Source organism: Branchiostoma floridae, chromosome 8 (assembly GCF_000003815.2).
Source record: "Branchiostoma floridae strain S238N-H82 chromosome 8, Bfl_VNyyK, whole genome shotgun sequence".
Classification (NCBI taxonomy): Eukaryota; Metazoa; Chordata; class Leptocardii; order Amphioxiformes; family Branchiostomatidae; genus Branchiostoma; species Branchiostoma floridae.
In genome coordinates, this window is record NC_049986.1 from 15,472,607 (window position 1) to 15,497,324 (window position 24,718).

Consider the following 24,718-nt stretch of genomic DNA (forward strand, 5'->3'; position numbering starts at 1 on the left):
TCCCGCCCTCTTTATCTCATACCACAAGCCAAGATAAGTGCGGCGCCTGTTTAAAGCACCTTCCATGTGGTGCACTCATTTAAAGGTTTTAATAGCGGAATCTTTGCTAAATCAATGCACTGCTGTAGTAAATGAACTAATGGTCTATGTTCTGAGCTTTTATTGGATTTGCCTGATAGATAAAAAAGTTACGGTTTCCAACACGCCCAATTCTGCAAAAGTAGCCATCACGATGTTGGTTTATCAAACACAGTAACATTGTGTGGAGTTACAAGGTTTGGACCCTTCAGCGTCCTACGTTACAGTCAAACTTTAAAACACATATGACTGGATGTGCTCGACAGAACAGCAAAGATTTGTTCTGACAAAGGAGGTAACGGCCAAAGAGCAATGTTTTTGTGTATGTAAGGTCAATTAGTTGCCATATGAACAATAGCACATGCCCATTGAACGTCGCCCCAAGCAATGACTGTGCAAACAGTCACAAGGTTCTGCAGAACTTGTCTTCTTGGCGTCGTTACAGGACGGACAATATTCCAACACACCGTTACTGCCTGGCGGTGCTGGGTAGGACTGTGGAGGTATTTCAATTATCCTCTTTTGTTGTTGAGATATGGCACTACTTTTTACAAGTCGTTAGAGCTTAAACGTTGCTCGGCTTACTACGATTTTCGTCATCCTTATGTGGTGAATGTGGCGCAGCAACGTACAATAGTTATAGATTCTAGTGCCGTTTTCTAGTTTATACTCATGACGTGGTACACATTTCCAACGTTAACCAACAAGTTGAGATTCACAAAGCTTGGTTCAGAAAAAGACAGTACCAATTTCTCCGTCTTTTTACTAGTATGTAAAAATACATTTTCGACGTGATGAAAAGTGATTTCATTGATTGGAATAGCATTGAACTGTTTATTGCGATAGCAGATATGAGCGTTTAACCTCCTTTGATGAACGTTGTCCCTTATAGAAGTCAGTGTCGTATGTATACACCTGTTGGTATATCAAACAGTTTCATCATTTGATTCTGTTAGATCATTTCGATAATGTACATAACAATGCCATGCCCAATAATATAGGTAACGATGGGGTACAAAGTTCTGTTGGCGACATTCCTTCTGGTCTGTGCGGGCGTGTGTCAAGGCGATACAACCAGGTACACACAACATATCATACTTGGAATTTTCTATATTTAAGTCTGCTGGGTGAAATCCGATTACCACCGGGGCTCCAATACTCGCTTCATAGTGTACAACACACCTATTCTCTCCATGGTAACAGTGAAGACTCAGCGACAGTCTGTACCGGAGAGTGCGCTGAGTTCGAGCTGCTGTGCTCGACCCCAGAGTACGACGTGCGGCGGTACAAGAGCGCCCTCTGGGTGTCCACCACCATGCCGGACCTGTCCCTCTCCCAGGCCACCGCCAGGGGGCGGAAACGCTTACACGACTACTTCAGGGGTGCAAATGACAAAAGTAAGCCCTGTTTCAATTTTCATGTACATCACTGGTTGATGAACCAACAATTTCTGTACTGAATATAAACTCGACGAAGAACCAGTAAAATGATAGATCCATAACCTATGACTACGTTATGCAGAGACACCATATAGCCAAGCGACGTCGACCAATCAGAATGCTCCATTTCCCCCATAACCCAGGTCATTAATATCCCATAAACTACCCGCATCCGGGGTATAGGTCTCGTTCTCATGGTATTGTAAACCATTACTGAGCAGAGGAATCCTTACAACCCTGGGAACGAGAGCCACAAAATGGCGCGCGGTTCAACTGAGACGAACAAAACGAGCGAATAGATCACAAACAGTGACGTTACGGAAAGCACAGGGAGTGAAAGTGAGATTACACCTCAGGGCGGGTATTTAACCCTATATCAATAGGGTCATTAATGCTATATTTACAGGGCCATTAACCCTATATTGATATATTTTCAGGACTGAAAACGTCGTACACCGCACCCATGGTGACACAGACCCGGGAGCCTTCTGAGAGTCCCGTTCGTGAAATCACAGTGTCCATGCCTCTTCCTAAAAAGGTGACAAAGAGCCCTCCAACTCCAACAGATTCCAGGGTACGTGTTGTAAATTATCATTGACCTTAAAATAAATGATAGAGCTATGATTCTCTTCAAGTTCATGAATTGTCTATGGTATCACTCCAGTGCTTGTTTATGCAATCACATTGTTTATGCAATCACTCCAGCGCTTATCTTCTGTGTGTTGCTTTGTTGATATGTAATCATGAGGTTCCCAGTTCATTGCTTACTTTGAATGAACAGGCTACTCAAACTGCATCTCCTGTCCGTCCCAGGTGGTGATAGATCTTGTTCCAGAGACCATCATGTATGTTAAGAAGTTCGGAGGGCGTTCTCCAAGTGTCGGCTTTGTCGCTGACCTGGAGGCCAAAAACTTCGCCAAGACCCTGAAGGCGAATAAGGAGCCATTTCATAGGAATGACGGCTACTACTACGTCGCTCAGTATGACAGGTACTGTGAAATATTAAACAGAACTTAAAAATTGAATATTTTTCTTACAGTAGTGAATGCGATGATATCTGTCATCATCATCATCACCGTGCATCCAGAATTCACCGTTGAGGTACTGTTAGATATAGGTGTTCCAGTATGGCCTGTAATTCATGACAGTCCAATATCACTTTCTATCTTTTCGATGATGACATCTATAGCGCCATCCAAACAGTATAATCAAAAGTATATTTGCACATATATATATAACGCCAAAATCTAAAGAATAGCCTAATAATACATTGGAATCGCCTTCGACAACTGACATGGTCTTCACGATGTAATATAGCCCAGACTCGTCCGACCACCAAATGAACAACGAGATTTGGGTGTTCACCATGAACGAGAGGACGTACAAGTACCTGGAGTTCAATGACCTCACCACAGACGGACAGGGACTCCCGAAGTGTCTCCGTGGTAACGAGGAGCCCATGGTGTGGGAGAAAATGGACCAGAGTGACATCCCCCTCTTAACCCGGCAGCAGTGCCCTACAACGTACTGCCCAGGTATGTATTCGGATATGTCTGTTCTTGGAAGAGAATACTTAACAAGCTGCTGGAAGATAATTTAGTAACGTACGCTGCACCTTAGGCGCTTCCTTGTTGAAGTAAGATGAAATTTTGTTGATGCGTTAAATTCTTTGACCACATAAGAATAGATATATTTTTAAACCTGACACATTTATTGACACGCCTCTCTTTTCAGCATCCATAAATTGCCCAAAAGAGGAGACAGAGAAAGTGGAGGGTATTGACGACATGACCATACGGCTGAAGCGCTTTGAGGGAGTCAGGACATTTGTCTACACAGCTCCCACCTGCCACTATGACACCGCTATTCACGCTTCTCCGGGACCGTTGGCGAAGTCTCTAAATGCATCAGGTAAGAGACTTGAGACTTTTAGACTTTAAGACACCAAGGTCGGCGAGGTATTGTGTAGAAATCATGAGGTTAATTTGTGTTGGAAGACCACCTAGGCTTTAACCTTTTGTTTTGGCATTGTTTTAAGATATTGGATTGTTTTGAAGATTGTAAAATAGACTGCTAATGTTTCTCCCAAAATGTATTTGTCTACAGATATATCCCCTTCCGAGATCTCTCTAATGGCCACAGTCGTCATTGAGAAAAGAGAGGAGTTGGATGGGAAGAACAGCTGTCAGAAGTTCTTCAAAGGGATGTTTGTGACAGGCGGTGGAAAAGGGGGTCAATCGCGAGAGGTACGTTGATAAGTCTTGACAGAGGTCATTTCCAAAAGGAAAAAAGAAAGGACATGACTTGATTTAAACCAAAAATTGTTTGTCGTTTTCTCCACAGGACGCAGAGATATCGATGAAGGAGGAAGCTGGCTTGCAGACGCCGAAGACAGTAGCAGCGATACATCAGGGAGGGGATTCTGTTTCAGGGTAAATCAAAGTCTGTGATGCAAGAAATACATCACAGGGCAGTTACTATCAATAGATGTTATTATTATAATTACGTGATGAGTTTTATCCCATCATCCCTTAACGTCAGATCGATATCATATTCATTGTTTGTTTTCCGTCACTCATTAGAATATACTCCAAGTAGACATTCCCTTATGTATCAATCCGCTATTTCTTACCATCAAAACTATATCAAATTATGTTCATTCTTTATTTTCATCACATATTAGACACTACTCCAAGTGTTTCGGTGGCAATGCCTACTACGAGCCGACTATCATCACATCCACGGCCAAGATGCTCATGGAACGACTCAAGGACAAGAAGAAGTGTTTCCTGGGTGACCACATCAGCGTGGTCGAATACCATCCGCAGTCCAGGCTGTTTGATCATCACAACGAGGTTCTTTAAACTGTTTTTATAATCATATTCGTTCATCTTTAAATTACCGATGCAGGATAACAGGCGAGCAAATAACGATTCGGGTCTGGTAACGTTGAGACGCCAGGTTCTGTAGATATGAAGCTACGTTTCTGGTTGTCTGTAGTTGATGGTCACGCTTGGAGCTCGAAATTCCTTCGTCTGACACCGAATAAACACTCAAAGGCCTCAGAGTTGTTAGGATAATCACAATACACTGCGCCGTTATGTCAATTCTTCACCACATGGGTATAAATGGCGTAGATGATTATCCTTGTATTATTCTTAAATTTTATCTTACGGACAGGAAATCTGTGGCTGCCTTTAACGTCAGTTAGTTATTTAGAATCCTAAATTTCTAACCACCACTGACTTTCAGGTCATCGTTGACCGGGTCACGGACTGCAGTGACCAGGAGGGCCGTCCGGAGTTCACCTTCCACCTCCCCGTGAGTAAAGACTACAGCCGGACTGGAGGGAAGCCGTCGGTTGGCCACCGATGTGACACTCATGAGTGCACAGAACACGCAGTCATCATGAGGCTGGAGAACAACCTGGACATGATTGAGTATAAACCAGGTATCCAGCGTTAAACAGCTTGACCCACATAAGCACCTTAACTACTGTTTGAACTATATATAACAGAGTATTACGCCCCAAAATGACATATAGTATATATATATATATATATATATATATATATATATATATATATATATATATAAAAAACGTATATACTAGCATATGTTACACGGTGTGTCAGGACCTTATTGCAAGCGTTCACTTTCTATAATAACAACATGTAGTTGGTCTCTTTCACTAGTTCCTACTGTAGTGTATGGTCATATTGAAGTATAGACCGTTAAAGCACATACCTTTTATTAGATACCTCTCAAGTTCACTATCAGCTCACATATCACAACAATTGATATTCAAGCAGATCAATGCCAAACATGTTAACTATTGGTACACAGTAGCTAATTCATAAAGATACATCTCATGTCCGCAGAGTCCTGTGGAATATTTATTTCTCCTCAGCAAAGTGGATTCACGCCACGGGAGCCTCTAAATCCTGCAGCGACACCGAAGGGTTTCACAAGGCGTTGAGCTCGCTCTTACTGTATTTGAATGGGGGAAATGGGGACAAGTCAATGGTTGACATGACCAAACCGCTGTATGCTAAGGTGAGTTGTATTTGAAATATCATTTACCCAACATATGCAGTATAATCCATATTAATAATGATCGAATTGGGGATATTTCAATGATCCCTAACCTATATATTTTCACGTCAAATGTCCAGCTTTGTCCAAGCACAATCAAAGTCAAAATGCGTTGCTTGAACGCGTTGACAAACACCCCTCTGTGACTAAGACAGTCAATTGGGCATTAATTCTTCTTTCAATCTGGATTGGTATTACACAGGTAAACATGAGCAGCCCGGGTCCATCAAAGTGTGACTGGTTCACCACTGCGTCCACATCGGTACCAGAGAACTATACAGATGAAACGCCAAAGCCCATCGACGATACTGTAAGCACGGTCTACAATGAGAATACATGAAAATTTGTTGTGTTTTCGTCGTTCGATCTCACGTAAAGAAATGCTATATTTTGGCTCATCGTTGGTTCTATCAAGTAATTTGAATTTTCTGTCTTGCTTCAGGTTAACCTGCATTTGCTGCATACAACTGCTCCTATGCTTCAGCTATAATTTATGTAATGTTGTCATCAATGTTATCTAATACTACTTACAGTTATTATTTTTCTTGCAGGTCGCCGTGCGTCCTGGTGTAAAGAACAGTTTTTTCCTGTCTCTGTACAAGGGGAAATACGTGCCAGCTAAGCTGAGGCAGCACGTAATGGAAATGTTTGAGACACTAGACAATCTCAAACCCTTCGGAGTTGACTACGATCCTGGAGTAAGTTTTTAACCGAAATAACTAAAAAGAGAAATTTTAAAACTGAACTGTTTAAAACTGAAGATAGATTTATCACAGATACTCCTTCTGGTACCCTGTGACATTTATTCCAATTTATCATTTTTCTTGCTGTTCTTAATGACGCCCTAGCCTGGGTATGATTTTGCAGGACATCTGGCTTGGTGGCTATGACAGCTTAGACAAAGACGACAGGCTCTTCGAATTTGCCGTAGCGCGGAAAACGGTACGTCACCTTGTAGAGTGGTTCTTTGTTGCATCTATGCCATTATTGATTTTCTTTCCTAGTACAAATGGCTGAGTATTACGTAAAAGGAATATGGTAATGTCAAAATGATGAATAAATACGTGTGTTGTACATATATACACACTGCAACACATGCAGTTTACAGCAAAAGAAAGTTGAGTTAAGAACTATATATATATACTCTACTAACTAAAGTGAAGTCGACTTCTAACATCTAAATGCCAAATTAATATCTATTGTGCCTTGTATACCTAGAAAAAGATTATGCCTCTTTTAGTGTGATCCGCATGATACCACAAAGCTACGAAAATGGTATAGATTGCACAAATATCCAAGTCAATAATATCCTCACTCTGAAACTGTGCTATGATATAATTTTTATATTGTTTTCCATAAGGCTTCCAAAGATGACATCGCGACGTCCACAGAAGCAGGCGATGAAAAGGAACGTAAGGAAGACGCTTCAGACGGGAAGGTGGCTCTTCCGAAGCCGGAGGGCTGCAGCGAGTCTGTCTGTCCGACTGTCTACGTCACCAAAAACCACAGCAACTTCATGGAGCTGCTGCTTCCAAGTCGTGAGGATACATTATATATTATAATGTTAAGTATGATTATAATCAGTATGATAATAGCTAGTATAATCTTATAAATATTCAGTGACATCCATTCCAATACACTGTGATGCAAACAGATATAAACGTGTATATTATTTATAATGACTTAAACATGAAGGTAGAAGCGTGTGCCACCGGACCAAGCTATGTGGAGAACACCAATCATCCGGCAGACAGCTCCTCAGGCCCATCCTAGCGTATCTCAATGGTGACAACAGCGCCAACAAGAAGATCAAGGACTTCGCTGTCCCACTGCTTAAGGTATATCATGGATGATATTTTTACTATTAGGAATATCTCATCTCATGTTAAAACAGACAAAAGATCAATTCCCTTTTATATGACTTTATTAACCATTTAACTTTCTTGTACTCATCGTAGTTTTGTGTCTTCTGATGTCTGTACACCCCCTCCCAAGAGCATCCCATCTCAGCAAGGTCTCGCCCCACAGTTCTCCTTCATGGAAGTTTCAAAATAAGCAAGATGATAAATTCAGTTTGGCAGATTTGTGGCTGATTTATGTATTCAAGGAAATCTTAAAATTCTTAACGGCAGAATAGCCGGTGATCTACAAGGAAAATTCACGTGTCATCAGCCAAACGGTAGCAGCACTGTTGATTATGTAATATGCAACCAACCGCTTCTAGAACACATTTTATTTTTTCGAGTTAACCCCCTAACCACATTCTCTGATCACTGCATGTTATCTGTTGTCTTACGTACAAAATCCTCAAATCACCCTGCCAAAGAGAAACAGATAAGTGGAAACAGCAAACCTCTCTCTAAAAGATTCCATTGGAATGAAACCTCTGCACAAAAGTTTTTTCAATCCCTCAGCCAACCACACATTATAGATAGACTTAATAACCTTTCACTTAGAGGAACCAAAAGCGCAGCCCACGACATTGAAAACTACGTCTCGGATCTCAGCTCAGTATTAAGAGATGTCGGTTACAAATCATTGTGTTTAAAGATTAATAGAAAACGGCCAAGGAAAATAAAAAACAAGAAATGGTTTGACAAAAGCTGTTGTGAAATGAAACGGGAGCTAAAAAATCTGGCATCTTTACTCGAGAAAAATCCACAGAACTCAGACGTGAGAGGAAGGTTTTTTAAAAGGAAAAAAGAATATAGAAAACTATTAAAAAAAAAGAAACGAGACTTTCATCAACAAATCGTTAACCAACTGTCCTCTTTGAGGGAAGAAAACCCAAACGCGTTTTGGAACTTATTGAAGAAACTGAAGTCAGAGAAAACACAAGAGCCAAGTTCTCAAATAACGGATGAGGCGTGGTTAAAACATTTTAATAGAATAGACAAATCTTCCTTCAGTGACTCAGAAACTTCAACTAATAACTCAACAAATGTTCAAACTCATTTTCCCTCCCCTCTCCCTCCTACAGAGAATTCCTTTTTGGACTCTCTGATATCAGCTAAGGAACTGGATATAGCCATCTCCAAACTAAAAAACAGCAAATCTAGTGGTAGTGATATGATTACAAATGAAATGCTGAAGTGTGGTAAACCAATCCTACAAAAAACACTGCTTCATCTCTGTTTGCAAAACGGATACTTTCCCAAAGAATGGTCACTTAGTCATATAGTACCAATACACAAGTCAGGTGATACCTCAGTCCCAGACAACTATCGGGGTATCTCCATTATGAGTTGTCTGGGGAAATTATTCTCGTCCATTTTGAATACTCGTCTTGTGAACTATGCGGAACAGAACAGCCTTTTTAAACCTCAACAGGCCGGTTTTAGAAAAAACTATAGAACGTCTGATAATCTTTTCGTATTAACTACTTTAGTAAGCAAATATCTCAGTCAAAATTCACGTCTTTACGCATGCTTTGTTGATTTTAGCAAAGCTTTCGACTCTGTTTGGCGAGAGGGTCTCCTGTTCAAATTGAATAATCTTGGAATAGGAGGAAACTTCCTATCGACCATAAAAGACATGTATTCCAAAACTAATAACTGTATCAAAACCAACAATCGTCTTACCGAAACATTTGTAACTAACTGCGGGGTTCGACAAGGCTGTAATCTGAGTCCAATTTGTTCATTAGTGATATAGTATCTGAATTTGATAACTTTTCTAGCAATTCTCCTATTCTGTACAACATGAAAGTGCCATGTCTTTTATATGCCGATGACTTGGTTATCTTCTCAGAATCCCAACAAGGCTTACAGTCCTCCCTACTTAGACTAGAACAATATTGTAAATCATGGAAGCTGAAGGTTAACCTGAAAAAGACAAAGGTTATTGTATTTACAAAGGGAGGCCGCTTACCGAAAGATTGTAGTTTTTTGTTTGATAATAATGCTTTAGAAATAGTAACATCTTATTGTTATCTAGGTATTGTTGTATCCTCAGCTGGCACATTCAAAGCCAACAGCAAATACTTATACAGCAAGGGATTGAAAGCTCTATTTGGAATTAGACAATCATTAGACAAAGCAGACGCACCATTATCAGTTAAAAACAAACTCTTCGACACTTGTGTTAAACCTATTTTGTTATATGGATCTGAAATTTGGAGCTCATTCAAAAGTCCTATATCTTGTCCTATTGAAACAGTGCACTTGAAATTTTGTAAACACTCACTTAATGTTCCGAAAACTGCATCTAACCTTGCTGTACGCGCTGAATTAGGGAGGTATCCTATCCAACTTGGAAGCCCCTCCCCTTAAACGCCCACGTCAAATATTTCCATTAGAATTCAAGACAGAATGTGCCCAGCTGAGAGTCTGCAGGCAGACGCTCTCTTATGTCAGCTTAATCTAGATTCATCAGGTACCAAATGTTGGGCATCTGGTGTTCGCAAAACTTTGGAGGAGTGTGGTTACCCTTTTGTTTGGCAAGCCCGTAAGTCAACAGATCCAAACATATCCCACCTAATTTCTGCAATCCAACAACGACTGAATGATATTTATTTCCAGAATTTTCTAACCAACATTCATAATGATAATAAAGGTTTACGTGCGAAAAACAAACTCCGAACGTACAGACTACTGAAATCCACATACAATGAAGAGCAGTATTTGAAAATCACAAACATTCGGCATAGAACTACCATTGCCAAACTAAGAATCAGTTGCCACCGACTGCGAATTGAATCGGGAAGGCACAGCCGCACTCCTCTAGAACAAAGAATCTGCCAATTTTGTACCTCAAACATGGTAGAAGATGAAGTGCACTTCACTGTTGATTGCGATATGTATGCGAATGATAGAAATACTCTATTTAGTTATATAGAAAGTAGATTCCCTCATTTTAGACACATGAGTAGCACTGACAAGTTTATATTTCTCATGCGTTTTGACAAACCGACAATAGCGAAACCCATACAGTCCTACATTTTCACTATTACCAAGAAGCGAGAAGAAGCCGAACTTTTGTGTTAGACTAGATTTGTGACACTTTTATGTATGTATATAACCTGATTTGTTGTGACCTGTACTTAGCCCGGTTGGGCAAAATTGTACAATAAAGGTCTTCATTCATTCATTCAAATGACATGCTAACGTTGATGGCACGTTGAATGGCGTCCCACCTCAGGTTAGACTCTACTCCGCTGAAGAGGAGGAGAAGGGCATCTCTCCGTGCGAGCGTGAGTACCAGGCCTGCGTCAGACTGCCTGATGAGTACAAGGACATACCGGAGCCAAATAACAAAGAGGTAAGTTAAGCTACCAACAACATGCTTGCACACACGCCTTCGTTACATTAGCTGATGATATAGAAATCCTGCGTAAATATTGTTTTAGTTATTACCCAACGCACCCTATAAGTATGCGACATTGTGCTTTTTCCTAGCTCATTCAAACATTCAATCTTCAGTTTGAGTTGAAGACCAATATTTTGCTGGCTACAAATACATACATGTTCGGTACTGACTCTGTTCCTGTTCTGAACTGACGTGCAGCTACGCATATTTACTGCAACTGGCAACTTTCACGGATACGGCATCGCCGTGAGGGGCCATGTCTCTGAGGCTGTAGCATCAGAAGCAACTTCGACCTTGATGCAGACACTCGACGAGGAAAACGTCCCGTATGATAAGGCAAGTGAAAACTGTCGACATGATATGTTCATTATAATTAATCGCTTTTTTGTTGGTTGGTTTTCCTGTTTGTTTATTTTCCTCGCGATCTCTTCCTGTCATTGACCATATATGTTAGAATTTTCGTCGAGGTAAAAATGTCTTTATTGCCACTGTTTTCTTACCCTAGACTTGGTTGGCCTATTTCTCATACGATAAGCCACTCGCTAATCCTCCGGAGAAGATCACGTACTTCATCTTCATCAAGAAGGACGAGGACATAGGAGAAGGTGGTAAACATGTTTACGGAAAACTACTTGAAACTTTTTGATTGTACGTGAAACAAGCATGAGGCATGCATGTAGAACGTGATATCTGACACGTTAATTGCTACGGCAGCTTCTCTTAGCTTACTCGAACAGATTCTCTCCTCTGCAAGTTATTAATAACACAATAATCTTCCTGTTTCTTATAAGGAGATCCCTTAAAATTATATCTATTGCTTAAGGAGCGTTTTCCCTTCGAGCTGCCTTGATTGTGCTTCAGTCCAAGCCGAATCTGTCTATATCTGTCATTGCGTAATCTCCATATTCGCCATCTAATTACAATCTCCTTTGGTGTCTTTCTTTGCAGGGTCTGAAGAAGGGAACTCAAACGAGACGGAGAACTAGAAATTGACCTGCAACGGAAAGCGATGAAAGGACCACAGACTTATAGATGTGCCCGAAAAAGAGCAATGACGATGATACAGACACTGATAGACACCGACATCTTTAAACGTTGCTTGCAATACCATAACGTACACCCAGTACACGCCAGCCAAATGACTCGGTATATCAATCTACATTGATGTTCTTTCCAATAAAAAGAGAATTTCGTGCAATGTAAGATCAACGTGTGTGGCCTGTTCTTACATGCACCCTCTTGTGTCCACTCACCCAGGGGAGATCAAGAGTCCACCAATATGTATTTTCCACGCCCTCTTTATCTCATACTACAAGTCACGATAAGGCGGCGCTTGTTTAGAGCGCCTTCCCTGTTATACACACATTCAAAGGTTTTAAAAGCAGAATCTTTGCTAAACGGTGGCAAAAATGATGATGAAGAACTAATGGTCTATGTTCTGAGCTGTTACTGGGTTTACTAGATATAGGAAGAAGATAAGGTCTTCAACACACTCCATTGTGAAAAAGTAGCCATCGCGATGTTTGGTTATTAAACACAATACCATTGTGTGGAATCACAAGGTTCGGACCATTCAGTGTCCTACATTTTAGTCGACCTTTAAACCCACACGTGTCTTCACTGGCTGAGTGTGAACAACAGGACAGCAAAGGTTAGTTCTGACACTCTTCCTCGTACCTTGCGTCTTTTACATATTTTTAGAAGCAGATATGTTGTTGCCTTTGTCCTTAGCTTTTTGGCGGATTTATGCACGCATTACTGCATGTTATACCTGTCCATCGTCCATTAAACTGTGTTAATCTGACTTCAAACCCACTACCCTAACCCCTACATGGTCCTCTGACAACGCCCCTTATCTGTCATTCAAAATACATGTACAATCCCACAACCAATTCTCATTGGGTCGCGATGCAAATGATACAATTGTTCTTCCTGAGACTTGTTATGCAAAATTCTTCACCTTCTATGCTGTTGGATTTCTAAAATAATTTTTCCGCCATGCAGTATTCTGGATCAATCTCAGTAAGACGCTCGTTGGGACGGGGTGGGAAGTGATGCCCAACATCACTCACTGAAACAGACGTCTACTCCAATAATTTTTTTTGCATTAAAGTTTGCCATTCTTGATTTAGTTAGGGGCATTTTAGCACAAAATCACTGTTCAATATAGTCTTGCCTATGAGGAACCCATAGTGCGTGTAATGATTAACAATATTAATCTGTGTCATTCAGTATGTCCAGAACATCCTAAACTATGTTGAAAATAACCACTGAAAAGTTACTTAGGAAGTGAACTGTGTATTAACAGACACTTAAGTGTCAAGATTAAGTGTCAAAAAATGTTACATATGTAGAGATTATGGGTTAAACCATTTTTTATTATTTATTACAAATAACGTTACACAACATAAAGAGAACTATCCAAATCATAAAGCTATACCAAAACCTGATACAGAGGAAATGTATCTAAGATAGAGTATAGAACAAACAGAGGATCATATATCAGTTGTAGATAACCTTCCCCATTTTCCTTGGTGCTCGTCAAGTGGGATAAACAATTGTAAACGCTCTACAACACAGGTAAGCATGGAGTCCAAAGTCCTGCTGTCGGTATTTCTTCTGATATGCGTGGCTGTGTGTCATGGCGAGAGTAATCCTGAGCATCCACAAGGCGATACAACCAGGTACACAATGATGCAATTACAATATCTTTTTTTTGTGTGTGTGGTAATGTACCTAGCAATTTAGTTTTCTACATTGGATAAAGGCGTGTATTTCTTTGGAATGTTTCTTGAACTAACATGTTGACTACGGTCTTGTTATGATCTGCCGTCATAGCACATTTAGTGGTGCTAGTACGGGTATGAAGTGGACAGCTTAGAACTCTCAGAAGTTTAAAACTAAAATGTCGGACTAACAGATACAATGTGCCGTACTTAGTTTGTTTGTTTTACAACAAAAATCACAGTGGCGACAGACCAATTCTTAAACAAGGATTGATCTAAAACAGTCCTTGTTTAAGAATTGATCTGAATTGATCTTAAGTGGTTAAGTTTATACTACTCAGAAATTTTATCAGAGTATTTATTGATGTCTTGCGTAATTTTTTTAATTTTTCTAGCGTTTTACAAAATATAGTGCAGTATACCTGTACCCATTCATTCAAAGTCTTTCCTTTCCTATGCGACAGCAGTGAAGACGATCTGAAAAATGTCTGTACCGGAGAGTGCCCTGAGTTCGAGCTGTTGTGCTCGACCCCAGAGTATGACATAAGGCGGTACAAGAGCGCCCTCTGGGTGTCCACCACTACGTTACACCTGTCCCTCTCCCAGGCCACCGCTAGGGGGCGGAAACGCTTACATGACTACTTCAAAGGTTTAAATGACAAAAGTAAGCCATGTTTTAATTTTCATCAGGCTCAATATGTTTATCAACCAACCAACAATCTCTGTACTCAGATGAATGTATTAAACTCGACGAAGAACCAGTAAAAAGATAGATCCAGAACCTATGACTATGTTATTCATAATTACCATATAGCCAGGCGACGTCGAACAATCAGAATTCTCCATTTTCCCCATATCCCAGGTCATTAAGTTAATATATACTATCCGCATGAGGGGTATAGGTCTCGTTCTCAGGATATTGTCAACCATTACTGAGTAGAGGAAAACTTACTGAGTGAAGGAATCCTTGGGAACGAGAGCCACAAAATGGCGCGCGGTTCAACTGAGGCGAACAAAACATGCGAATAGATCACAAACAGTGACGTTACGGTAGGTACAGGGAGTGATGGTGAGATATCGCCCAGCCAGGTAAGAAGGTTCGAATGGTAGGGAGAGCAAGTTTCTAGGTAATGTAATGCCCTCTCCTGAGCTGAGTCGTCACGACTAGATCTATGACAATGCTAATATGATAATGACGTTAATAACCCGCTTTCCTTCGATGTATACGGTACCATAATTCATGGCCAGTTCCTATCACCGCTTCATTCCGTGTTTATAGGAACCGTCCATGAATTATGGCACCGTATATACACTGAAGGAAAGCGGGTTAATATTAACCCAATATTAACATATTTTCAGGACTGACAATGCCGTACACCGCACCCATGGTGACACAGACCCGGGAGCCTTCTGAGATCGAGAGTCCCGTTCGTGAAATCACCGTGTCCATGCCTCTTCCTAAAAAGGTGGCAAAGAACCCTCCAAACCCAAGAGATCCCAGCGTAAGTGTATTAGATTACCATTTACCGTGAATAGAGGTGGGTACCGGTACAGGTACAGGTACGGTCCAGGTCTATTGATCTAATCATATGTGAAAACTTGTGAATGAGCGATACTCAAAACAATGGTCCATTTTGCTACAAAGAATTCTGCTTGGTGGAGTATCCGACGTCCACTGACGTTTTAAATCCTAACCGATGTCTCGGATAGTGCAGAAACGGCATGAAGCTGCAAAGAAGCTTAAGTATTGCTTTACTTTGAAGGAACAGGTTACTTAACCCTATTCAGACCGGGGGGGGGGGGGCTTTTGAGGCCCGCGCTAACTTCGATGTCCTATAACGCCAGAACGGCTTACGCTAGAGCCACCAAATTTGGTGAGTTTTCCTAAAATATTGTTGCCAACAATTTTAAGAAGTTTGACAAATTTTCCATTTTTTTTTGTTGCCATGGCAACCGTTTGTTGACAGGCAGTTTTGCCAAAAATCACTATTTTTGGTTCTAACTGTGTATTTTTCACATTTATTTGCTATATTACTGCGATTTTGTTACATAAATAAAATCTTAAATTATTCAGCATATCTTTTATAATTATATATGCATAAATTATGCTAATTTGATGACGTCATCAGCCCAAAATCCAAGATGGCGGACCGAATGGCCAAATCAATAATAACAAGCTAATTATCCCTTAAAATTTGTAACTACCTGGTATTTTTTCATCAAAAACCATCTAAATGAATGAATTTAGTCTATTTCCATTGCCCTTTGTGATTATTTGTTGCAAAAAAAGTATTTTAAAAAATTCAAGGTGGTGGATATAATACGGCGGAGCCCAACTCGTATCTTAGATGTGCATGACGTCATTTTATGACGTCATATTGAAGTCATTGATGTTGCTATTGGCAACGCAAGTCGTAATAAACATTATTATTCTGTTATCTGCACTTGTTGTTACATTTTTGTAGCATAACTTGAAGTTTTCTGAGAATACCCATTTTTCATGGATTTGGCCAATGTAATCAAATTGATGACGTCATAATTACGTCATCTTACGTCAACGTAACGTCAAACGTCACATACTTGTCAGATATTATGTCGAAATTATGTCCTGAAAATTTGGTGGCCTTACGGCACATCGTTTTAGAGTTATACTGAATAGGGTTAAACTGCGTATCCTGTCTGTCCAAGGTGGTGATAGATCTTGTCCCAGAGACCATCATGTACGTGAAGAAGTTTGCAGGACGTTCTCCCAGCGTCGGCTTTATCGCTGATCTTGAGGCCAGAAACTTCTTCAAGACCCTGAAGACGAAGAAGGAACCATTCTATGGGAATGACGGCTACTACTACGTCGCTCAGTATGGCAGGTATTGTCAAGTGCGCAACTCTTAAAACCCTTTTCTTGTCTATTTGTAGAACTGAATAAATATAACGCCAAAAGAATAGCCTCAATGTATTGAAAAATCGGCAACTGACATAGTCTTCACATTGTAATTCAGTCCAGGCTCGTCCGACCGCAACATGCACAACGAGATTTGGGTTTTTGCCATGAACGAGAGATCCTACAAGTACCTGGAGTTCAACGACCAAACCGCAGACGGACGGGTACTTCCGAAGTGTCTCCGTGGAGTGGAGACCATGGTGTGGGAGAAAATGGACCAGAGCGACATCCCTCTGTTGACTCGGAAGCAGTGCTCTACAACGTACTGCCAAGGTATCATCGGATATGTCCGTTCTTTAACCAGCTGCTTGAAGATAATTTAGTAACGTACGCTGTTCTTCTGGCGCTTTCTTTTAGTAGTAAGATGATGTTTATGTGTTGTATTCTCTGGCCACTTAAGAATAAATATGTTTTAAACCTGACACATTTATTGACACGCCTTTCCTTTTAGCCTCCAATAATTGCCCAAAGGCGGAGACAGAGAAAGTGGAGGGTATTGACGACATGTCGATACGGCTGAAGATCTTCAAGGGAGGATCCAGGTCATTTGTCTACACACCTCCCACCTGCCACTATGACACCGCTAGTCATGCTTCTCTGGGTCCGTTGGTGGAGTCTCTAAAGGCATCAGGTAAGAAACGTTAGACTTAAGACTTTAGACTTTAGACTTAAGACTTTAGACTTTAGACTTTAGACTTTAGACTTTAGACTTTAGACTTAAGACTTAAGACTTTAGACTTTAGACTTTAGACTTTAGACTTAAGACTCTAGACTCTAGACTCTAGACTCTAGACTCTAGACTCTAGACTCTAGACTTTAGACACCAAGGTCGGTCAGGTATTGTGTAGACATCATGAGGTTGATTTGTGTTCCATCTAAGGAATTGTTGGAAGACTACCTTGGCTTGAAACTTTTGTTTTGGCACGGTTTTAAGATATTGGATTGTTATGAAGATTGTAAAAGACATATTTTCCCAATAGGCTGCTAATGGACTTCATGCTGCGCAAATATGTCAAAAAAGACACCATTTTTCTCATCAAAATGTATTTGTCTACAGATGTCTCCTCTTCCGAGATCAATCTAATGGTTACAGTCGTCATGGAGAAAAGAGAAGAGTTGGATGGGAAGAATAGCTGTCAGAAGTTCTTCAAAGTGAAGTTTGTGGCAGGCGGGGCAAAAGGGAGCCGATCACGAGAGGTACATTGATATGTCTTGATAGAGATCATTTCCAAAAGGAAAAAAAAAGAAACGATATAACTTTATTAAAACCAGACATTGTTTGTAATCGTCGTTTTCTCCACAGGACGTAGAGATGAAAGAGGAAGCTGGCTTGCAGATGCCGAAGACAGTAGAAGCGCTACATCAGGGAGAGGATTCTGTTTCAGGGTAAGTCAAAGTCTGTGATGCAAGAACTACATTACAGGGCAGTTACTATCATTAGATGTTACGTGATGAGTTTTACGTGACCAATCATCTCACAAACATCAAAACGATATTATAGTCGTTGTTTGTTTTTCGTCACTCATTAGAGTATACTCCAAGTGTTTCGGCGGCAATGCCTACTACGAGCCGACAACCATCGCTTCCACGGCAAAGATGCTCATGGAACGACTCAAGGACAAGAAGAAGTGTTTCCTGGGTGACCACATCAGCGTAGTCGAATACCATCCACAGTACAGACTGTTTGACCGTCACAATGAGGTTCTTAAAACTGTTTTTATAATCATGATCATCTTTAAATTACCGATGCAGGAAAGCAGGCGAGCAAATAACAATCTGGGTTTGGTAACGCTGCAACGCATGGTTCTACAGCTACGTAGCTACGTTTCTGTTTGTCTATAGTTGATGGTTACGTTTAGAGATTCTTTCGTCTGATACGTAATAAACACTCAAGGCCTCAAAGTTGTTAAGATAATCACAATGCACTGTGCTGTTAAGTCAATGATTTACCACAAGGGTGTTAATGATGATTTTCCTTCAACGATTTATGGCATTATATTGATGAGAGAAATTTTAACGTATTGACAGGAAATCTTTGGTTAGCATCTACGTTGTAGATTTGTCATTTTTTTTGTACCTCCTAAATTGAGGACCATCATTGACTTCTAGATCCACCTTGACGCCGACCCGGACTGCAGTGACCAGGAGGGCCGTCCGGAGTTCACCTTCAACCTCCCGCTGAGTAAAGACTACAGCCGGACTGACATGAGGCCATCGTTGGGTGACCAATGCGACACTCATCACCAGTGTCCAAACACGACCACCATCATGAGACTTGAGAACAACCTGGAGATGTTTCAGTATGCACCAGGTATTGTACTTCACGTCACTTGTTTGGTTCCATTGAAAGTATCTGAGCAAACAGACACAGCTCATTTCGTGGTCTAGGACCTTGTTCAAGAATTTATTTCAAATACAGTGTCTAAAACAAGAAACGGCTTTATACAGACCACAGAGCAATATTGTAAATGTAAATATAAGCATTAACTTATCAAGCCATTTGCAATCTTGTCATCTTTTTCTTGACAGGAAGTTGGTTCCTCTCCAAGAGTCCTACCAAGTCCTGTAGCATCAGGGAAGCTTTCAACAAGGCGCTGAATCCCTTTCTGTCATACCTGAACGGGAAGAATGAAGGCAACTCCAAAATTGACATGATTATACCATTGTATGGCAAGGCAAGGCACATTTTGTACTACTCGTATTCTATTTAAATAGTATAACGTAACAGTAGTGAACATGGGTCTCATACGACCTTTCGTCCTACGCGAGACTTTACAGCAAGACCCCTACGTTGGTCACAAATTACAAAGATTGCCACAACAGGAATTATAAGAATTTTGGAAAACAATCTGTTTAACTGAATATATTATATCATATGTATATGTAGTATCAAGGAATATTTACTATTTCGTTTCATGGGATGCCTACTGGCGGAAACACAATCTGGATTCTTGTCACTCAGGTAAATGCGTTCGCGCAGCCGGGGTCGTGTGAGACGGTCACCACAGTGAGCACAATGGTACCGGGAAACTTTGCGGATAACCCGCTCAAGCCCATCGAGGACACGGTAAGTTAGACCAACAATCACGGCTGAAGGCAACTGTGTAGTGTTTGAATGTACTGGCGGTGTCATAACAGTTAAGCCTTCTAAAACAGTACAATGTATGTACGGACATATCATCGTTCATCCATCTTGAACATCACTTCAGATGTATGCGGCGTAACTAAAGTGAGAATGCTCTACTTAGACCTCTTTCCAGTTACAGCGGCCATGTTGGATTTCCTGGGGCATACTTATATCTGTATTACATGCTACAAAGGAGAATGCCCAACTGCAGCCTCGTTTTGGTGATCACGGGAAATCCAACATGGATATCCGCAACTGGAATTTTGGGCATCTAATATGTGTTGACATCAATCTGTCACCAGATATTACTAATGATTCGTCTCCTGACAGGTTTCAGTTCAACGTCTTGAGGCAGAGAAAAGATTTATCCGGTCACTATACAAGGGTAAGGTCGGCTCAGGTGAACTGGAACGGCACCTGATTGGTCTGATTGTCGACGTGGGTAACCTCAAGCCATTTGGATTGGAGTACAATCCCCAAGTAAGTTTGGGCTCGAAATATTTGACAAGTGAGTAACTGTTATGTATATATGTGGCGTCTGATAGCTACCTGTCTAGTGAGGCTTCGAAGGAACATTTTCTTATTTCTGCACGGTCTTCTTTGTTCATACTATAATCATCGTTCTTTGATGTTTCAGAATATGTGGCTTGCTACCTATGGCGACGCACGCACACGGGAAGAACTCTTAGAAGTTGTCATAGAAGTGAAAAAGGTACGGCAATATTCCTTCTGTATTTGATATATCATTGTTATGTGCTGTTGTTTGGTTGATGAATGTACATCATCAAATTCCCTTGTGTTGGAATTTCTTGGAAGATCGTTGAATAAAATCTGGACAAAATTGAAGTTAGGAAGTGAAGTTGAGAGGGTGTGAACATCTCAAATCTCACCTTACTAACTATTGTGTTCTGGTCTTCTGGACGTGGTCTCTAGGTGACACACTTATATGTTAAACTGTTCTGTCTGTTTATACCTGTGATGTTTGCATTTTGTTCCAAAGGCACCCAAGGATGGCCAGGATGTCATCATGTCAGAAGAAACTGGAGATGAACGGAAGGAAGACGCTTCAGACGGGAAGGTGGCTCTTCCGAAGCCGGAGGGCTGCAGCGAGTCTGTCTGTCCGACTGTCTACGTCACCAAAAACCACAGCAACTTCATGGAGCTGCTGCTTCCAAGTCGTGAGGATTTATTATATAGGCTTAGTATAATCACAATCAGTATGATAATAAATATAGATATTCGGTATCATTGATTCCAATACAATTTGATGTAAATGTGCATAATGTTTGTAGTATAGTTATGTTGATGTATGATTCACCATAAAGGTAGAAGCGTGTGTCACTTGACCAAGCTATGTGGAGATCCTCGAACATCCGGCAGGCAGCTCATCAGGCCCATTCTTGGGTATTTCAACGGTGACAACAGCGCCAACAAGAAGATCAAGAACTTCGCTGTCCCACTTTTTAAGGTACTTCATTAAATTTAAGGAATATCATCATCATATTAAAAGGCCGAAACATCTTTTTAAACTTATCGTATTGACAAGTTTACTTTGCTCTATACATCGAAAGATTTGTCTCTCTCTTTTCTCCTGGGAAGTTCCAAAATACGTAAGATGATAAAGTCTGTGACATTCTAACGTTGATGGCATGTTGAATGGCGTCCCACCTCAGGTCAGACTCTACTCCGCTGAAGAGGAAGAGAAGGGCATCTCTCCGTGCGATCGTGAGTACCAGGCCTGTGTCAGACTGCCTGATGAGTACAAGGACATACCGGAGCCAAATAACAAAGAGGTAATTTTGCAAAAGTTTAAACTTTGTTCCAACACAAAGAAGGGACTCACCATAAATTTTCGGTCGAGCACTCCGACCTTCTTCAGATGAAATGATTCGCTGACTAATCCGGAAGTCGTCGGATGACGTCAGGTAGCAGCGAATCATAAATGGCGGGAAGGCAAAACCTGCCACCATCACGGTTCAACGAGGGTTGATGTGCCCTAATGCAGATAGCCTCCCCGACGCCCCCCACGAACCAATCCCGTTCAGTGTCCAAGATGCGAACTTGGTCTAGAGACACGGAGTGGCCGGGGGATTCAATGTGTATGTGCTGCGACACCTCTGAGGATGTTGAGCTGTGACGTCTGTGCTCTAAGAAACGGGTCTTTAATGGTCGTTCCGTTTCCCCGATGTACGATTCGGTGCACGGGCCTCTGATGTTTTGTCCGTTACACCGGATGTGGTAAACCTCGCCGCTCTTGTGTTCTTTGGGCGTCTTATCCTTAGGCGCCACCAATATCTGCCTAAGTGTCCTAGTCGGCCTAAAGTAGGTGTTTATGCCTTGCGAGTGGAAGATTCTACGTAAGGCTTCCGAAACATTCTTCACATAGGGTAATACTACCAGCCCTTTATTCTGTGTATTGTTCCGATTTTGGTTGCCAGTCCTAGTAGTTTTGGGTGCTGTCGCCCTGGACACTGCCCACTCAGGGTAGCCACACTTACGTAATGCTTGAGATATGTGTTCCTTCTCTCGCTTCCTATCTTCCGGGTTGGTGATAATCGAATCAGCCCTGTGGAACAATGTACTGATGACACCCAATTTGTGCTCTAATGGGTGACTAGAGTTGAAGTTTAGATACTGGTCCGTATGTGTGGGTTTTCTATAAATCGTTATGTCCAACGATCATCCTCTTTGACCACAGTCAGTGTGTCCAAGAAAGGTAAGGTTCTGTCCTGTTCTTCTTCAGTGGTGAACTTAATATCAGGATCTAAACTGTTTAAGTGCTCAGTAAACTCATCAGCATAGGCTTTCTTTAACTTTGTATGCGTATCATCCACATAACGGAACCACCATATTAAACGGAGCTCGAGGGTGGGGGGCTGTGCTAATGGCTAATTTATGATTCGCTGCTACCTGACGTCATCCGACGACTTCCGGATTAGTCAGCGAATCATTTCATCTGAAGAAGGTCGGAGTGCTCGACCGAAAATGTATGGTGAGTCCCTTCTTTGTGTTGGAACAAAGTTTAAACTTTTGCAATATGGAATTTACCAACACAGATGAGCTTTCATTCGGATAACAAAGAGGTAAGTTAAACTGGAAAGATTGATGAAAGATACACTTGCAGACACATCATCGGTTATAGTTATCAACACTCTTCCTTCTCAAAAGAAGTAACACTCTGTTTTCCTACTTTTTATTAGAATTCAACGTTAGTGTATGGACCATTTTTTTCTATTTGGCGATAGAGACTTGTCCGTAATTGACGTTGCTCTCTCTATGTTCTGTTCTGTTCTGTCGCGCAGCTGAGCATATTTACTGCCAGTAAGGGTCTTCACGGATACGGCATCGCCGTGAGGGGCCATGTCTCCGAGGCTGTCGCATCAGAAGCAACTTCGACCTTGATGCAGACACTCGACAAGGAAAACGTCCCGTATGATAAGGCAAGTGAAAACTGCAGATCTATCCAAGAATAATATACTTTCATGCATCGTTCGTGTTTTATCACGCTTTCGCTTCCTGCCGTTCTTTAATTGCTAAGATCCCTTTCTTCTTTCATCTTACCACAGACTTGGTTGGCGTTTGTCTCATACGATAAGCCCCACACCAATCCGGAAAAGAAGACCACCTATATCATCTTCGTCAAGAAGAGCGAAAACAATGAAGAAGGTTGGGTACATGCTTAAAACTACTTTCGTTCAGGACCAATGTTGGGTGTTTTATTGGGAACTGACGACCATTTGTTTGTACTTAGAAAACGAGTATCAGATCTGTATTTTGAGCATCAGATTACTCAATCGAGCAGTTGCAAGTCATTTTTTCTGGATTCTAATAACACAGTCACCCTGCTATTTCTTCCGGTGTTTTAAAGAAAGGTCTACCGGGTTACAAGCTCATGAATCCCCTTAAAACGATATATTTGATTGAAAGAAGGGTTCCCCCTAGAGCTTCCTCAATTGTGCTTCAGTACAAGATGAATTTGTATATTTACTGTACCCTTGTCACGTCATTTCTAATAATCCTTATTGATATTTTCCTTGCAGAAGGCGACTCAAACGAGACGGAGAGCTAGAAATAGACCCGCAACGGAAAGCCAAGAAAATGCTACAGATAATTAATTCTATTATGAAGAAACGAGCAATCAAGCTAATGTGAACACTGGCATATCTGCGTTTTGCGTGCAATGTCATAACTGATAACTAGCAAACACTAGCGAAATCACAACAATTCTACATTTAATGTTCTTCTCGATGAACCGTTGTGAATTCACTGCAATGTTAACTCAATGTGTGTGGCCTGTTCTTGCGTCCTTGTGTACTATCAACATAGAGCAGATCACAGTCCGCGAAAATATGACATCGTGTATTTTAACGCCTTCGTTATGTCACACGACAACATAAGAAGGATGCTTTGCACCTTGACCTTTAGACCCACCCACTCCATTTGCCTAATAGCTGATAACGGAGTCTTTGCTAAAAAGTGGTTACGTGATATAGATTTTACACCGAGTTAAAAGTTTGAACTGTTCCTGTTGAGACTGATAGAGCGAAGCATCAAGCAATGTTTTCTACACATGAGCTCAAAGAGAAGTGCCCAAATATGATATATGGTGACAGATTGATGTCAAACACATATCACATGTTTGAAGGCCTTGCCAATAAAACATTTTCACTTCGGTTACGATGCATCTGAAAAGAAGGTGTAGATGGATGAGCGTAGCGTACGGCGAAGCGCAAACATTCGACTTGAATTGTTCTGCCAGTTCATTCTAGTGGCGCTGAAGAAGAGGAGTGTTTGGTGTCACTCGAAACGTTCGGAAGTAAATCTCCGTTTTTATCCAGTTGTAGAGATTGAATTGTATTTAAAGAAAGATGTAGTAATTACTCTGTACATACGTTTCCCTGTGTCACCTTTCAGAAGGTTTAATTGTTATGATACCGCCGGAACAATTCGTGTTCAATCTTCATCGTGAATATTACTAACCGTGCCTAAAGCCAGGTGTACCGAAAGT

The 24,718-nt window shown here is 41.1% G+C and overlaps 1 protein-coding gene and 1 long non-coding RNA gene across 2 annotated transcripts; both read left to right on the forward strand.

The window, feature by feature from the left end:
• Positions 1 to 389: 389 nt before the first annotated feature.
• LOC118421816 lies at positions 390 to 23,183 on the forward strand. The gene is made up of 19 exons (XM_035829317.1): positions 390 to 581; positions 1,080 to 1,156; positions 1,282 to 1,475; positions 1,955 to 2,091; positions 16,334 to 16,509; positions 16,642 to 16,856; positions 17,035 to 17,214; positions 17,641 to 17,780; positions 17,887 to 17,969; positions 18,113 to 18,284; positions 18,693 to 18,894; positions 19,113 to 19,258; positions 19,546 to 19,650; positions 20,041 to 20,190; positions 20,348 to 20,422; positions 20,711 to 20,888; positions 21,036 to 21,178; positions 21,384 to 21,503; positions 23,013 to 23,183. The coding sequence occupies exons 1-19, from the start codon at positions 426 to 428 to the stop codon at positions 23,181 to 23,183; spliced, it is 2,820 nt and encodes a 939-aa protein (XP_035685210.1). The 5' UTR covers positions 390 to 425.
• Positions 23,184 to 23,280: 97 nt separating this feature from the next.
• LOC118421494 lies at positions 23,281 to 24,387 on the forward strand. The gene is made up of 2 exons (XR_004831840.1): positions 23,281 to 23,376; positions 23,751 to 24,387. It is a non-coding gene; the product is annotated as an uncharacterized LOC118421494 (long non-coding RNA).
• Positions 24,388 to 24,718: the final 331 nt, after the last annotated feature.